The 17,981-nt window shown below is 43.6% G+C and overlaps 1 protein-coding gene across 2 annotated transcripts; it reads left to right on the forward strand.

Moving 5' to 3' along the window:
- Window positions 1-133: 133 nt before the first annotated feature.
- Window positions 134-13,935, forward strand: lin7b (lin-7 homolog B (C. elegans)). Of its 2 annotated transcripts, none has more exons than XM_038739656.1 (6): window positions 134-424; window positions 9,235-9,353; window positions 9,995-10,066; window positions 11,592-11,801; window positions 12,591-12,766; window positions 13,302-13,935. In XM_038739656.1, the coding sequence occupies exons 1-5, from the start codon at window positions 349-351 to the stop codon at window positions 12,756-12,758; spliced, it is 645 nt and encodes a 214-aa protein (XP_038595584.1). In that variant the 5' UTR covers window positions 134-348; the 3' UTR covers window positions 12,759-12,766; window positions 13,302-13,935. The 2 variants fall into 2 exon arrangements, with proteins under 2 accessions (XP_038595584.1, XP_038595578.1); XM_038739650.1 differs by having other exon boundaries at window positions 12,591-12,754.
- Window positions 13,936-17,981: the final 4,046 nt, after the last annotated feature.

Here is a 17,981-nt window from a genome sequence, read left to right on the forward strand (position 1 = left end):
TTAGTTTGTTTTTCACCAATTTTAAATACTGACCGGATATGGGAAATTGTATTAAAATACATCACCTATAGTTATACGCGCCTCTGCTTTAAATCTGCGCAGTAGGAGTACTTTGAACTTACGTAGAAGATGCTGAAACTGCTCATTATACAGTCGGACAGTGAAGCTGCGCCGTCTGGTCGTGCTGCCTGGTGGTTAGTCCAGCTTCTCGGCCCTCGGTCATCTACTCATCTCCGGTCTGCAGGCCATGTCGTCATAGAAGATGGACCAGGCATTGCTGTGAACTGGATTTTCTGCCCGTGTACACAGTGTTAATTAGGGGATAAGCCTGGACGCGGAGGATTCATAATGATGTCCTCATACTACCACCCTGCCAAGGAAGCAGACATGGCGGCCATGACAGAGCCGCTCTGCCTGGAAAGAGGTAACGCCGTAACGTTACTAGCCAGACCGCTTCACCACAGTTTACGGGCTAGATGTTAATGTACGTGACACCTTAGCGCGGTTCGTTCATGGTGTTACATCACTGAATCATAAAAGGGCTTGAGATTAATAATGTCGCAGTTATTCGTTGGACATGTTTGGAAGGGTTCGCTCTGTCAGGAGTAATCCATTCACACTGTGCGCTGTCATTGTTGACATGCTGTATTCTTAAGCTGTGCGCCGACTTGCAGTATTATCATATGTATAATGATTCGACTGTGTTGAAATTTAGCTGCGGACGAGATGTCGAATTAAATTACTGTCATAACGTGCAGTGGAGGGAAATGTGATTGGGGTCCGTGACGCGGACGCGGCAAGAGTACAATAAAGGTGCGGTCAAGTCCCGGGGGGAAAGTCTCGCTCCGTTCACTGAATGAAGGAGGAACGACCTGCATGACATTGTTTGTGGATGTTCATGTGGTTCCTGTTTTGTTTTGCCAATAGTATCCTATTAACATTCAATTTTATGCCCGATTGAAGACCACACCTTAAAGAACACCTGATGGACCTTTTTTTTTTTTTTTTTTTTTTGTAATTACAATGTTTAAACAGTCAGTCAGACCAGTTAATTTAACTAAATTACATCAGAAAATAATATAATACAAAAAAGAAGTTAATATTAATTTTGGTAAGACTTTTTTGCAGAGAAACCTCCCTAATGATGTCTGAGACATTTCTTGTTACTTATTTAAAGGTTCAGTGTGTAAGTTTTAGCGGCATCAAGTGGTGAGGTTTGCAAATTGCAACCAGCAGCTCACTGTGCTTTCACTTGCTCCTCCGATGAAATAAGTACTATATAATGTGTTAATTCTGATGGCTATTGTAAAATTCAGCAGTAAAAAAAAACCTAACTGTACCTTTTCTTCACAAGGTTGTACATTATATCAATTTCATTTCTAAATCCAACCACAAAAAGGCTGTGAAAACTGTCAACATATGGTCCTTTTTTAATATATTTATATAATATAGACTCCCCCAAAGTTTTTGTCATCTTATATATTTTCACTGTTCTGTATACTTCTTTATGTCCCATGTACACTTTTCTCTTCCCTATTTTTGCAATAAAGATTTAAGGAGGGGAAATTTCCGATTATTATGACACCACTCACCCCTCCCTTTGCAAGCGTGCAGGAGAAGCTGCTGTGGCCGACTCTTGTCCAAATTTGTTTTGTTTTGTTTTCTTACTTCTAACAAACCAGACCACGACTGCTACTACTACCATTACTACTAATTCTTCTGCTGCTGCTTCTACTACATATTCAACATAGTGCCCAAACGCGTTCTGTAGAGTAGTTTGTTCATTTGGGCCACTGTAGAAACATGGTGATGTCCATGCAAGGGGACCAAGGGGGTAAGCCAGAGATTGAGCAGTCAAGCCGACCAAAGACCGCATGGAGGGCTCAATGTGTGCCCCAAAATGACATCAAAACCTTGCGACACCCCGTTGCACTTGAGAGATGTAACCATATTGGTTAGATTATAAATTCTCTGCAAATCTAAAGAACCTATTCGGCCATCAGTGACACTACGTTGGTGTTTGGCAGGTGAGCCTTGTAGGTGGGCGGATTAAACAGTGATGATCTGAGTTTCTGACATTGCTCTACATCATTAAACCACGCTTATGCAGTGCGATCATGCGCAGTAGACGCTGGTGCCAAGGAAGTAGCCCTGTGGTAGTATTTCATAGGACCAAAACTGACTTCACTGCTCTCCATTCAAATCCACACGGTCGTTTCGTCCAGTAATATCCTGTGTATGAAGTAAACCCGCTGTTATGTACTGTAGATAGAAATGGCTCATTTAAGGTAATAAAAACGTAACGGTTCATTATGTAAGGTCTTTAAACACCACTGAAAACATACACTCACCGGCCACTTATTAGGTACTCCTTGCTAGTACTGAGTTGGACCCCCTTTTTTCTTCAGAATTGCCTTAATCCTTCGTGGCATACTTTCAACAAGGTGTTGGAAATATTCTTGAGAGACTTTGCTGCATATTGAAATGATAGCATCACGCAGTTGCTGCAGATTAGGGAGCTGCACATCCATGATGAGAATCTCCTGTTCCACCACATCCCAAAGGGGCTCTATTGGATTGAGATCTGGTGACTGTGGAGGCCACTGGAGTGCAGTCAACTCATTGTCATGTTCAAGAAACCAGTTTGAGATGATTTGAGCTTTGTGACATGGAGCATTATCCTGCTGGAAGCAGCCATCAGAAGATGGTACACTGTGGTCAGAAAGGGATGGACGTGGTCAGCAACAATACTCAGGGAGGCTGTCGCGTTTAAACAAAGTGTGCCAAGAAAATATCCCCCACATCATTACACCACCACCAACAGCCTGAACTGTTGATACAAGGCAGGATGGATCCATGCTTTCATGTTGTTTACGCCAAACTCTGACCCTACCATCTGAATGCCGCAGCTGAAATCCAGACTCGTCAGACCAGGCAACATTTTTAAATCTTCTGTTGTCCAGTTTTGGTGAGCCTGTGTGACTTTTAGCCTCAGTTTCCTGTTCTTAGCTGACAGGAGGGGCCCCCGGTGTGGTCCTCTGCTGCTGTAGGTGTAGCCGTGTTGTGCGTTCAGAGATGGTGTTCTGCACACCTTGGTTGTAATGAGTGATTATTTGAGTTAGTGTTGCCTTTCTGTCATCTGGAACCAGTCTGCCCATTCTCCTCTGACCTCCGACATCAACAAGGTGTTTTCATCCACACAACTGCCGCTCACTGGATATTTCCTCTTCTTCGGACCATTCTCTGTAAACCCTAGAGATGGCTGTGTGTGAAAATCCCAGTAGATCAGCAGTTTCTGAAATACTCAGAGCAGCCCGTCTGGCACCAACAACCATGCCACGTTCAAAGTCACTTAAATCCCCTTTCTTCCCCATTCTGATGCTCAGTTTGAACTTCAGCAAGTTGTCTTGACCACGTCTACATGCCTAAAGGCATTGAGTTGCTGCCATGTGATTGGCTGATAGCTATTTGTGTTAACAAACAATTGAACAGGTGTACCTAATAAAGTGGCCTGTGTGTGTAGTTATGTATATTATGTTGCATTTCTGTAAATAGGTCCTCCTAATTACTACACACTGAACCTTTAACTTAAAGGCAGGGTAGGCAAGTTGCTTCAAAAACACTTTTTGTCATATTTGTTGAAACTGTCTATATACATCAATGCATATTAAAAAGTTAGGTGCTCTGAAAAAGAGAGTATAAAAATCGTCTGTCTGTAGTCCTCTCAGGGCTGCAGTAAACACAGCAACTCGTTTCATTCGGACCTAATGCAATGATTGGCTGGCTGACTGTCACTCTCCCTCGCTGCCATGGCTACCAGCCCTGCTGCTACAGGAGCTGCCACCGTTCGCGCACCCGCTCAGCTCAGACCTGACAAGCAAAGCGGTCAGATCGGTGGGTGATATCTGCGTGGCTTTTCAACGATAGTGACAACTGAGGAACACCGAGGGGCTGACGCAGCGTGGTGGCTTTATTTCTGCTGGACAGGTAATCTGGCTTTTATCATTTTGATGGTTACTTTCATCGCTAGCAAACGTAGCTACCTACGCGTAGAGGTAACGGTAGCTACGAGTGCAGGCTGGTGTAGGAGCCAAAGTAGAGACGATGAATTCTATCTAGCTGTAGGTGAGCTTTCCGACGCTAACATTAGGTAAGACAATGTTAAAGTTTAGACTGCACCGGTTTAGTTATTCACCATCTAGGTTTATTGTTATACTATGTTTACAGCTAACTTAACGTTATCTTTACCTTGTATCTAATCTGTTTGTGTGATTATCATGTGTCTGCAGTTGATGTTTGACTGTAAGTTACTTTTACAAATGTGGTGATGTAGGTGTGTGTTATGAGAAAGACATTTCAACGTTAGTATACAGTGGGGGAAATAAGTATTTGACCCCTTGCTGATTTTGCAGGTTTGCCCACTTACAAAGAATGCAACAATCTACAATTTTAATCATATGTACATTCTAACAGTGAAAGACAGAATCCCAAAGAAAATTCCAGAAAATCACATCATATGAATTTATAAAAATTGATAACCATCTGATGAGGAAAAACATGTATATGACCCCCTACCAAACAGCAAGTATTCTGGCTCCTACAAGCCAGTTAGTCTTTCTTTAAGACACAGCCCCAGTCCCAACCAATTATCTACATCAAATACACCTGCCTCACCTCGTTACCTGTATAAAAGACACCTGTCAACACCCAAACAACCAGCATCCAACATCAGCACCATGGGCAAGACCAAAGAGCTTTCTACGGACATCAGGGACAAGATTGTTGATCTGCACAAGGCTGGGATGGGCTACAAGAGAATCGGAAAGCAGCTTGGAGAGAAAAGATCAACTGTCGGTGCAGTTATCAGGAAATGGAAGAAGCACCACACCACCGCCAACCTCCCTCGGTCTGGGCCTCCACACAAGATCTCGCCTCGTGGGGTGTCCCTGATCATGCGAACGGTGAGGAATCATCCCAAAACCACAAGGGGGGAACTGATGAATCAACTGAAGGCAGCTGGGACCACAGTTACAAAAGAAACGGTTGGTAACACACTACGCCGTCATGGATTGAAATCCTGCAGCGCACGCAAGGTCCCCCTGCTCAAGAAGAAACATGTACAGGCCCGCATGAAGTTCGCCATTCACCACCTGGACGACTCAGAAGAGGCCTGGAAGAAGGTGATGTGGTCAGATGAGACCAAAATAGAACTTTTTGGCCTCAACTCGTCGTGTTTGGAGGGCAAAGAACCCTGAGTACAACCCAAAGAACATCATCCCCACCGTCAAGCATGGTGGTGGCAACATCATGCTTTGGGGGTGCTTTTCAGCCAAGGGGACGGGACAACTCCATCGTATTGAGGGGAGGATGGACGGGGCCATGTATCGTGGAATTCTGGACCAACATCTCCTTCCCTCAGTGAGAGAGCTGAAGATGGGTCGAGGATGGGTGTTTCAGCACGACAACGACCCTAAGCACACCGCCAAAGCAACAAGAGTGGCTGAAGAAGAAGCACATCAAGGTTCTGGAGTGGCCTAGCCAGTCTCCAGACCTGAATCCAATTGAAAATCTCTGGAGGGAGCTTAAAATTCGAGTTGCCAGGCGACAACCTCGGAACCTGAATGATTTGGAGGCTGTCTGCAGGGAGGAGTGGGCCAACATCCCTGCCGAAATGTGCACAAACCTTGTCACCAACTATAAAAACCGTTTGACATCTGTGCTGGCCAATAATGGCTTTTCTACAAAATATTAACATGCTGTTTGTCCAGGGGGTCAAATACTTGTTTTTCCTCATCAGATGGTTATCAATTTTAATAAATTCATATGATGTGATTTTCTGGAATTTTCTTTGGGATTCTGTCTTTCACTGTTAGAACGTACATATGATTAAAATTATAGATCGTTGCATTCTTTGTAAGTGGGCAAACCTGCAAAATCAGCAAGGGGTCAAATACTTTTTTTTCCCCCACTGTACATAAACAATGATGACTAAAGGTCCCCAAGTATCTGTGTTTCTGGTTTATAAGCTACCTATAATATAGTTTGAAATTGTTCGTAGGTAAACCTACTGGGTGAAAATCTTCTACTGTAATTGGTGCTGTTATGCCATTAGAAGTAAAAAAAAAAAAAAAAGTCCTGTATGTTTTATTTCTACTGCGCCCTCAGGTCACATTCAGATTTGGAGTCTCTAATAGCCCTGCTGTACTTCTCACCAGTATAGGCTGATTGGACCATGCTGGCTGGCCTGATTACAACCACCGTGTCCACAGTCCAGCCAGGACAAAAGCTGATAACACAGTTCAGTATGTTGCATTATGAGTACTCAATACATTTATAAGTGATGAGTCAAAAATTATTAAAAAGTATGAGGAATACAGATAGATGGTGCTGATTTATTGTTTTGATTGCATTTTATGTGGAAATGCTAATTACTGTATAAGAGAACAATGTCAGGTATTGCAAACCTTTCACAAAGCTGATCCTCATTTCTGTGTTATCAGGTACAGCAAGGTGTACAACAAAAGTCCAGGAAGTGGAGCTTGTACTCATTGAAGGTGAAGAAGGACTACAGTTACATCGCAGACCTCCAGTGTGCCATCCTCCTCCTCCTCCTCCGGTTGTCTACTACTGAGGAGATGCCTAGAAGCAGTACCAGGAGACCTGATGATCCCCGTCAACATGGGGTTCTGTCAGGTGTCCCTGCCCCAACTGTGTTGCTAGATACAGCAAAATATAAATCAAAAAGTAATATGGTTGGTTTTGAGATGTGGTAATCATGTCAGAGAGGTGACTGTGATATATTTAATCCTCTCCACAGCAGCGATACCATGCTACATGCAAAGTCTGAACTGTCTTCATAATCAGTCAGGACACCTCTGGACACTCCTTGTCGATTTCTGTATGTACTTATTTTGAATGATGTTTAAAATGATTATTTGTGATATAGGTTGTAGTTTCAGTAGTATTTAATAACAATAAACAAGTGTTATACCACATTTGGTTGTCATTATTGGAGACATAAGACATAAATGTAGTTGTTTATGCTGCAAGTGTGAAGAAAAGGCATTTATCATTTTCAATATTTTATTTTAAAAAATAAAAATATCCAGAGTAGGGAAAAATATACTTTGTATTTTCTCTACCCTCCTGGCAATAAAACTAACAATATACACATAGTGGATGGAATTATTTGTGTAGCAGTTGGTGACATTACATCTTCCACCCTGCTAGGATTAAACCTCTGTATTGTCCTGGTGGATCAGGAGAACAGTTGGCTATCTTCCAGAAACAGCAACTCAGTATCACAACTCTGTGTCTAAGTGCTCCACACTGCCACACTACAAACTGTTACTCTTTCCTGGGTCAGGAAGGTCAGTCTTGTGTGGTGCATGGAAACACAGTAGTCTGGATGTTGTCCACAGTCCTCAGATTCTGGTCTGTAAAGGAATATATAGTTGTTACAACCCCAAATTGGAAAGATCAGTGTAATAGGAAAGAAAATTCAACATGATTAGATATTTTTATTGAACAGGGGTTTGTTGTTCTCTAACAGGACTTCTGTGTCCACATTACACACCAGGTCAATGTACATGACACAGATGAGCCGATGGCTGAAGCAGAGCTGTAGTTAGTTGTTGTAATCAGTAAACAATAATAAAAAAGTAACGATAGTGATGGAAATACCAGAGAAACTTTGAGACAAGTACACTGTGAGACAATAGACTAATATTAAAATATATATGTATAGATATACCTGTTCATATGCTGTTGTTGGAGCGTGAAGCTCGACGCAGGTCCTAGAAGATGTGCTCCTCGGCTTGCACCTCGTCCTCCCCGTCCTGCCTCTTCTTCCTCGGACCCCGGCAGCCCTCCCTCCTCTGCTTCACCTCGACCCCCCGGTCTGTGCTTGGCTCTGGGGTGCAGTCCTCATTAGAGACAATAATGCTGTCACCATGGAAGCTCTTAACATGCAAAACAACGTACATGTTAGGAGTATAACACGAAATTCACGTTCCTGTAGTGTAACTGATGGAAACGTGTATCAGCCTGTTTTTAGCTTTGGCCAGTGTTATCGCAGCTGTTAGCACAGCTACCTGATGCTAACAGTTAGCTAGCCAACTCGTTACTGATTAAAACTCTTGTCTTTTTAAACCGATCCAATATTAACATGCTAGCTTGATAGTGAGTACTAACAGCCGGGTTAGTTGTTTCTTTTCATAATGATAAAGTTAGATGTTTTCTTACCCCTGATGTGAGCCGCTGCTCTCCGCTCTTCACACTGTGCTCGTCCTCCAGCAGAGTCGGCAACGCGCGTTCACGCGTTTTGGGGGCGTGGCTTTGAAAGGAGCCCAGATGGGAGGGGGTGGGAGTTTCTCTGTTGGATACTTTCAAAAATCAGGCAGTTTCTTGCTAGTTTCTCAAACTTACCTACCCTGCCTTTAAAGTAACATTTAATTTCAATTAGAACAACTTAAAAGATGGTGTTAAATTAAGAAATGTACATCTATGAATATGAAAATTCCTTCATAAAATGAAAAAGATAATAGTTTTATAATTAGACTACATTCCAAATTCAAGTGTTTTGCACAATATAGACCATAATTCTATCTCTCCTAAATGTGATACAATGTGGGTAACCCTAGAACAGACGAGTTATGCTTTCTTGCTCAGTCTTGCAGAAAGTACATTTGTTATCAACATCGAAAAATATTTTAATATACGTGTTTGTTTGTTTTTTTGTGTAATATTTTCAGATGTATTTCTCTAATTTTGTTTGTGATGCAGAATCTAAAAGGGATAAGCCATGCCTGCACCAGTTAACAACTATAAAATTAGAGTTCCAAAAAGATTTTTCATGTTAGGGGAATAATATAATAACCAGATAAAGAATCCAATTAAAAAAAAAAACCCATACTAATAAAAATATTGTAAGATCTTTGTCCAATGGTATGCATCAATATAGTATAACATGTATAAAACCAGTGCAAAAAGTGTCCAGATGTATAGTGGGTACGGTATCGTACAGTCCCTGAGGGGTGACCTTTATGCTGCGGCCTCAGAAACTACCGAGTTGTTTGGTCAAATGGCTGTTCCTTCGAACACCTCGGTAGGATGAGACGGTTACTGAAGGTGCTTCATAGGCCGTTCTGGTAGAGGCCCCTGAGGATCTACTTCAGGAACAGTTGCCTGCTTTGCCCTGTTGGTAATCCAGCCTTGTTTGTGTTGTGTATGTAGATGTGTGCAGGGTGATCGAGCTGCTGGACCGGCTGCAGCGGAGTGGTGAGCTGCCTCCCCCCAAACTGCAGGCCCTGCAGAGGGTCCTACAGAGCAAATTCTGTGCCGCCATCAGAGAGGTACGGATGCATGGCAGTGTTAGGGAATTCTGGGTGTGAAAATAATAGAGGAGCTCAAGCCCATTTGTTTCCACAACATAATATTTCTAATAACTTTAGACATTTAACTAACTAAAGACATTTATCCAAAATCATTAGTCTCAGTGCGTTTCAGCAATCACAGCTTAAACCTAGTACTCAAAGAAGCAGCCTTGGTGCCTTCAGTGTAGTTCATAACATACATGAAATAAATAATGAACAATTCACCCAAACCATTTTCCACCAGCGCTGCCTCTCCTGCACCCATCATCAGTGGCCCCCCCACTTGTGAAATTAGCTTTGAGACCCCTTTTTCTTCATAAAAATGGTCTCTGGTGTCAGAAGTGAACGCCCCCTTACCACTGCTTGATGGCGTATTAAAAAATACAGAACCAGAGTGTCCATGAGTTGGTTCGCTAGTTGTGGGTGAATGAAAGGAACCGGGTCCTCTCCCCAGTTAAAGAACATGGGTATCGCATATAGCCTACTGGTTTAGACCATGTTTGTTTTGAAAACTTGTCTTGGATGTTTGTAATTTTGTCACCTGTGTATTCAGTGTAAATGACTTTACTTCACTCATATGTTGGTCTGACTCATCTGTGCTCTGCCCTGTTGGCCCTCAGGTTTATGAGCAGCTGTATGACACTCTGGACATTGTTGGAGGACCAGAGGTGCGAGCACAGGCAACAGCCAAGGTATTACATGCAAACTAATACCTCAAGATTACTTCAGTGTTGCACTAGAGGACATATTTTAGAGACATTGTGCCCTATATAAACACATATAACACACAAGCACAGCAACTAGTGCAAAGTGGTAGATTTTGGGTGCACGGACAGTGTGGGCGTCTCCAAGCTCAGCTGCTATTTTGGTTCAGCAGCACACAGTGCAAAGGGCCTGGGTGCTGTGGAATACAGATCAGAGAGGGCGTGGTGATTAATAAATACACTCTCAGCCAGTTACAGTAGCAGTTTTTACTGGTCATTAGTACGATGATGATAGAAACAAATAATAATGTTTGGGAAGAAGCTCATACAATCATACTCTATCTGTGTTGCCCATGGTTACATCATTCATCATATCTTAATAGCGTTAGGCAACAATTAAAAAATGTAATCGCGATTAATCGCATTGTTATGCGCAATATTAAATAATGAATTTTAAAGTAGTGTATTGTGCACTTTTAATGTAAATGTACTGCTATAGACACAAAAGTGTAATAACGTGGTTTGCAAACACAAATAAGGTGGTTCTTACCAGCAGTATTCCCTTTACACTGTAGCAATAAAATATTTCTTGTGAATCTCAACTTAAACATTATTGTAATCAAATCAAATATTAAACCAAAGCTATTTGCCACTGCCAGCATTACCTTTTATCTAGCTTGGTAAATCAAGTTAGAGTCCAGAGCCACGATCAGAACATCATAACAGGCACCTTCTGAGCAACAGCTGAACATATATAACGCGATAACGCATTAACTTGCCCAACCCTAAAATAACTGAAGGAACTCCAATGAACTGGAGGAGGAAATGTTATTTAAAAGCTCCATCTGGCTGGAAAGTATTTGATTGAATTATTTAATTATGTTTTAAAGAATAGGGCATGACATTTTTTTCAGTATGTCTTAAAACAACACTCACCTGCCCGCACGCAAACTGTAATCATTCCTTCTGTTCAAACGAGGGAATTCTGAACCAAAAAGATTGTATCTTGGATAGATAACTTCCTGATTTGTTTTACTCAGACTGCTGAAGCCTCAGATCAACCTCAGAACTAAAATATATTTTTGCACAGAACAAGGACTGCACATTGTGTCCCCCATCACCTCCACTGGGAGCATGTTAGGAAAGGATTCCTGCCTGTATGAACAAGAGGAATAATTACAGCAAGCAATAACTTTTTCAGTGTGCATACAAGCTCTTGACTATTGACAGGCCACCAACAGCTCTCTTTGCACAGCCTCACACCTTCCTCTGTTCCCGCCTGTGCACCGTGCGCTCTGCACTGCAAAGTGGATTTCAAGGTCAGGAAAACACCAAACTGTCAGAGTGCTGCGCCCACACGCCCATTATGTGCAAACCTTTTTACAGTCCATTAATTTGACCTAATAAAACTAGTGATGTAACTGGAGGTTAAAGGCACATAAACTTCTTTCCTAACCATTTTTACGTGGAATAGACTTTTTTTTTCTGATCATGCTGTTGCCTCCCTGACCAGGCCACAGTGGCAGCCTTCGCGGCCAGCGAGGGCCACGCCCACCCAAGGGTGGTAGAGCTGCCCAAGACAGAGGAGGGCCTGGGTTTTAACATCATGGGGGGGAAAGAGCAGAACTCCCCGATCTACATCTCCAGAGTGATCCCTGGGGGGGTGGCCGACCGCCAAGGAGGGCTGAAGAGAGGAGACCAGCTGCTGTCTGTCAATGGCGTGGTAAGATGCTCAGGCCCACTGTGAGAGACCCACTGACACACACACACACCCACACTGCCGTCACGTCAGATACATTCTATTTCCCGTAGAGTGCATGAGCTTAGAGCAATGGCCTGCAGGTAACATTTTTTTTTGAGAACCGTATATTTGAATATGCCTAGGCTACTGTGAAAAGAAGGACCACCATGTTGAGTGAAAAAATATGACCTACCTACCACACAAACTCCTGACCTAAACTGTTTTGTAAGCTTTCTCGTTGGTTGGCCATTTAACAAGTGAGCTGCCAGAGGGAGGAGATCAAATTCACTGTAGCCCCTTCAGAAGAGATTACAGATCTGAAGTTCTCAAAATAATAATGTCATGCATGTCATTGAAGCCTTAAACCAGTAAGGGTAAACTTCTGTCTTCAAAAGTCAGGCAAAATTTCTAACCAGCATGCCTTATGTTAAGTCCAACATGCATCACGTTAAGGCAGCACTGCGAATCGCTCCGTGAGCTTGTCTGCATACATAGATGTGATATCTTGTACTCAAAATATTTCCAAGCTAAAACTAAGATGGATGGAAGTCTTGTCTTGTATTTGGAGAAAATGCTTGCTTTTATCCAGATACAAGACCAGTATAAATGGGGCCATATAGACTAAATGTATCTACGTTTCTGACAAAGATTTGCAGACCTCACTGATTCGTGCCTCCTCTCAGGTAGGAGGTGTGTTAGTCAGTGAAAGGAATCACTGTTGTAGAATGATACCATGCGGTCTGAGACTCATGTGTGTTGGTGCCCATGCAGAGCGTTGAGGGGGAGCACCATGAGAAGGCCGTGGAGCTTCTGAAGGCAGCCCAGGGTTCTGTCAAGCTGGTGGTCCGCTACACCCCAAAGGTCCTGGAGGAAATGGAAGCTCGCTTTGAGAAGATGAGGAGTGCCCGGAGACGACAGCAGCACACCAGCTACTCGTGAGGCAGCTTGTTAGTCTGCACGCACTAACCACTGTTAACATATGTACGGGTACACCATGCCAGTGTGTCCTATATCCATACTACGTACTAATTGTATAGTATGTACTACATGCTAATCGTCAAAGTATACTGTTCAGTAGTGGGTATAAAGAAAATCAACATACTTTCCATTTCTTTAGATAACAGGAAGAGGAGGAGTTAGGTGACCTTCTCTTCTGTCAGGCAAACTGTGCAGATGTTTACACCTGGCTTAGATCTGACCTCAGTCCAGCTGCAATGTGTGCAGCAGGCGTTTACACCCGCATTATAGCATGCGTTTTTCCTGATCCAGATAAGATATCCAGATACAGATCACATGTTAAAACCAGGATGAAATGGGGCCTAAAGTGCCAGTAGCTGGGATTGTGTGTAACCTTGTAAGAGCCCTCTCACGCTGGGATAGGCTCCAGCCCCTTATGATGCTGAATACGATGTCAGTGATATTGCAGTTGTTTTAGTGTATTTTACCATCATGCAGCATAATGAGCTGTCTCTCTTCCTGCAGATCTCTGGAGTCGAGGGGCTAGCTGCTCCAGTGCCTCCATCCACCTCATCGTCCACCCCTCCGCGCTCTTCTGTTCCAGTGGGAGGCAAGACTGTAGACGAGAAGCAAAAAACCAAAGTAGCCTACCAACACCTGTTACATGAACTTCTTCATGAAGCCAACGCTGCAGTGTAGGATTTTCTCCCCTCCCTCTTTCTTAGAGAAATGCAGAGTAAGCTTGTTGTCAGACCTCACCTGTAATTTCATCTTCCCAGTGTGAAATCATCCTCAGCGTCCTGTTACATAAGGGCAACACATTCTCTTTAGTGTGTGTGGCTTAACTAGAAGCTAGTATTAATATTCCCATGTGGTTTTATTTTACTGCATTCTCATGTAGTGCGCTGCATTCCTCAGCAGTGTCCACTGTGTGCAGTTAGACCTCAGTAGCAGAGGGAAGGTGGAAACTGACGCCTTCAGCCTTCATAGCCATTTCTCCATCAAATGTCCCAGCTAGAGGGCTAACCATTAGCATTATGAAGTGCTACACATAAGTCAGTGGCTGGCAAGTGTCCATTTAGTCATAGTTTTAAGAATTTGTGTGTTCATTTGTTTGCATAATTATTCATGAAATAAAGTCTTAACTGTGAAAATTGAATGCCGTCTTCCTTCCTGCTGCATCTGGTCATGCTCTGAAATCTTCCGCCAGTAAACACAGCTGAAGTTGGCTTTCTCAGAAATAAGTCAAATTGTCAGTTAGTGCAGCAGAATGTAAAATTGATTTTTTTGAAGAGACAGTCAATGAGAGCAACAATACCAAATACACTGCAGCAGTACATTTGTTTAACTTTATTTATAGAGCCAACACATAACAGAAGTTTTATCATTGCACTTTTCATAGAGCAAGTCTAGAATGACTGATTTGTAATAATAAGTCGTAAGTGGGAATTCTGAGTGGGACAGTCAGCTGATGGGGAAAGGAGGGAAAGTCTGTGGGTGGAGAGCTTAAGGATGGAAGGTTTGGGGGGCAAGGGTACAGATGGACAGAGAGCAATGCAGAGTGTAGCTGGAGAAAGGGACTGAGGAGCAAACTGTGACAGACGCATCCTGTACACAAGGAACAATTAGCGATAGCTAATACAGTGAGGACATTAACAGGCAAAACTAGAGAAGATGGTCCATCCAGATGCCTGGAAGACAGACCTTCATTTTCTTAATCATATCCATCAAATCTTTTAAGCTGATAGGTTGGAAAGGGGTCTAGAGTTGGGCAGGCAAGTCCCAGCCAGGATGATTGTGGACCAAATAGTCATAACCTTATCAACAAAGAAGGCAAAGAACATGTTGCAGTCGATTGAAAGACACGGTAATGTGGGGAGCAGTGTTCAAACAATATTTTTAATAGTGTTGAATAAAATCCTAGGATTCATTTTTAAAGAGGAAATTAAATTTGAAAAGTTAGCAGTCCGGACTTCTTTTACTAATGCATTAAAAAAAGATCTTTGAGATATAGATGATTCACTTCAGTCTTGCGACACTTCAGTCAGTAATGATGCAGGAATACAATGACACAAAGGGCCAGCATTTACAGAGAGATCAAAGAAAACGAACGGTCCATGGTTCTATCTTTGTGGCCGGGCTATTATTCTCAGTTCTGTGATTAATGACATAAGATCAATTTTCTTTTTTTCTTCACAACAAAGAAGATTAGAGAAAACAGCTAAAATGGGCCAAATAAGATTTGAGCTTCATATCTTCTTGCATTGTTGCAACAACACTGGTTGACATGCAAGTGTTGATAGGTCTGAGGTTTCTATGGTGAGTGTTACATGAAAAAGTATGGTAAGTGAGCTTGACATAGTACATTTCACTCATCACTAATAAGGGTGGTAAAGCAATCAAAGCAAAATGTTTTTTGAAAAATGTTCTGACAGGCTCTTTCAAATAAAACAGTAAAGAAACTGATTTTTGTGAAAATAGTAATTTTTTAGCTCACTAAACCAGAAAATGGGCCACATACACACACTCTCACACTTAAGTTACACAGAAATTGTTGACCTAAACAATCTTTTTTAATGACTTTACACACAAAACAGACACCCATGTGCAGAAACACACACCCATACAACAAGGATCTGGGATCTCCTGTAGCCACTCTCCCAGTTTGGGGGTCACAGCCCCCAGTGCTCCGATCGCCACTGGCACCACTGTTGCTCTTACTTTCCACATCTTTTCTAGCTCCTCTTTCAGCCCTTGGTATTTCTCAAGCTTCTCGTGTTCCTTCTTCTTGATGTTGCTGTCTCTTGGGATTGCCACATCTATCACTGCAGCCTTCTTCTGCTGTTTATCGATCAACACGATGTCTGGTTGGTTAGCCATCACCAGGCTGTCAGTCTGGATCTTGAAGTCCCACAGGATCTTAGCTCGGTCATTCTCAACTACCTTAGGAGGCGTCTTCCATTTTGACCTTGGGACTTTCATCCCATACTCATGGGATTTCTTGATATCAGCGACTCCTTCTGTTTGTCTGTGGTCCATGCCGTGCAGCGGCTTGTCTCTCCATGAAGGTTCTTCATCTTCCTTGTCTTCATCCTTGGGTTTCTGCTGCCCTTCACCTTGGGGGCCATATTCCTGATATACTCCTGGTTCTTTGTTTTGACACTCCGCTTGGTGTACAGTCTCAGGGTGCTGGATTTGGTGTCAACCCCTCAGTTCATGGTGAGAAACTTTCTCCTCTTGATGTCAGTAGCCTCTATCTCCTCCTTTGGCCAGTTTATTAAACAAGCGGGGTATCTGATGACAGGCAGGGCGTTTGTGTTGATGGCTCGGATCTTGATTTTCTGTTTCAGCTGACTATTCAGGACCTGCAGCACACACACTGTAGTTATTTGGCTGTGGCGGACTTCCTTGCTGCCTCCTCATGGTTTCCGTTAGTCTGCGGCACCCCAAGGTATTTGTAGCTGTCCTGAACATCTGCAATGTGGCCTTCTGGTAGTTCAATCCCCTCGGTTCTGATCATCTTCCCTCTTTGTGATACCATCCAGTACTGTTCAGTCTCAGCCCTGGGTGGATCTGATCTTGTGTTATTACCCTGCCACTGAGAGTACACTTCGGATGGTTCGGTGGAGAACATCCAGTTTATTCTCCTGGCTTCTACTTCTCCCTTGTCTCTCTTTAGGCGGGTAGCCAGAGCGGTAAGTCTTCAGGTCCTCAGGTATCGACAGCTTGTTGTATTTCTTAGGTAGCCTCTTCCTTGTACCTTTCTGTAACTCTGAGAGTGGACTAACTTCTCTCCCTGTTGTCTTAATCTTGGCCTCTAGCCTCCTCCTCCATGGGGGGTAATGCTCTTTATAGCTTATGGTGTTTGTGACGAATGGAGACAGAACGGACCCAAACGCAACGCTGAGGGTTTTAATAGAGGTTTATAGAGGGGAAAGGGGAACGAGGAGGGACGGGAGGAAAGAAGGGGAATGGCAGACGAGGACGCAGGGGACCGAGTAGCTGGAGGAGCGGAAGGTGCTTAGGCTGGAGGTTTGAGGGAGGCTGGCAGACGTGGAGGAGAGGACTCGGTGACTGGCGGCCCGGCGGGGTGCAAGGGGAGAAACCGGAGGGCATCATGGAGGCGGCGAGAGGAGGAGGCTGGCGAGTAAGCCCGGTTGGCCGAACGGGGAGGCAGAGGTGAGTGAACCTGGCGGGAGGAAACAGACAGACTGAGTTAGCAGGTGACGAGGAGGTAAGACAAAAGGAAATTTCACCAGAACGAAGCGGTGACACCAAGTCAGGAGCTGCGACGATCGATCGAGGATGGAATGGAAAGCCGGGGAAGAAATACTGGTCGTGATGAGGTTGATGGCTGGCAGGTGCGGAGGCCGGGGATGGAGGTTAATGAGGAGCAGGTGTGGGTAGCCAGCCGGGCTCCGGAGTGGAGGGAGGGAGAGAGGGAGAGAGGGAACAGGAGAAACCAGAAAGCGAGGGAAAGGAGAAAGTCCCACCCTTTGGTGGCAACATGGGACGAACAACACCCCAACACTGACCCAAACTCAACACAAATAAACACCTTTAAAACAACCAAATCAAGGGAATTTATTAACATAACTAGACAATAAATTAAGAACACCAAAAACACAACACAAAAATGCCCCAGCTGTGAGGCAGCAAGGCTAGCAGTCCCAAATCAAGAAGGGTCCCCTCCTGACACTTGCACAGCAGCTTTTAAAGCCCGCCTTCCAAGGCCAGGTGGACCTTATTCAGTAATTAGCAGGAGCACTCCCAGAGCAGAACTGAAGGACAGAAAACATGGACACAGCACAGGGAAACACATACAGCCATAACACTCACCAACAGCCAGGCTGTCACCATGACATGTGTTCATTTTATTGCCAAGCATCTCTAGGATCACTGTTGCTGTGGCGTACATCAGCTCATTGGTCTCAGTTATGGTTTTGGTAGAGATAGTATGTAGTGCTGCATTCACATCTTCTAGCAGACTTTCAGAGGGTACTTACTCACTCACTTAGCCTTGGCAATCTTGGGAGTTGTACTTGGGGGTCCAGCTTGGTCATGATCTTCAATCTCAGGTCACTCACCCATTAGTTAACCCCAAGTTGCCCCTGGCGGCTGTTCCGCCAGTATGAGTGAGTGTGAATGCAGATGTAGTGTAAAAGCGCTTTGAGTGGTCGAAAAAGACTATACAAGTACGGAGCA

The sequence above is a fragment of the Micropterus salmoides genome, unplaced genomic scaffold (assembly GCF_014851395.1).
Source record: "Micropterus salmoides isolate LMB-PRFRI ecotype aquatic unplaced genomic scaffold, ASM1485139v1 Ms_hic_scaffold_10, whole genome shotgun sequence".
Taxonomy (NCBI): domain Eukaryota; kingdom Metazoa; phylum Chordata; class Actinopteri; order Centrarchiformes; family Centrarchidae; genus Micropterus; species Micropterus salmoides.

What these genes read in the sequence shown, in the direction of transcription:
- lin7b (XM_038739650.1), top strand. Translation starts at nt 349, where the DNA reads ATGATGTCCTCATACTACCACCCTGCCAAGGAAGCAGACATGGCGGCC. An exon ending in GCCGCTCTGCCTGGAAAGAG is followed by an intron (nt 425 to 9,234) that starts GTAACGCCGTAA and finishes TTGTGTATGTAG; the next exon opens with ATGTGTGCAGGGTGATCGAG. An exon ending in GAGCACAGGCAACAGCCAAG is followed by an intron (nt 10,067 to 11,591) that starts GTATTACATGCA and finishes CTCCCTGACCAG; the next exon opens with GCCACAGTGGCAGCCTTCGC.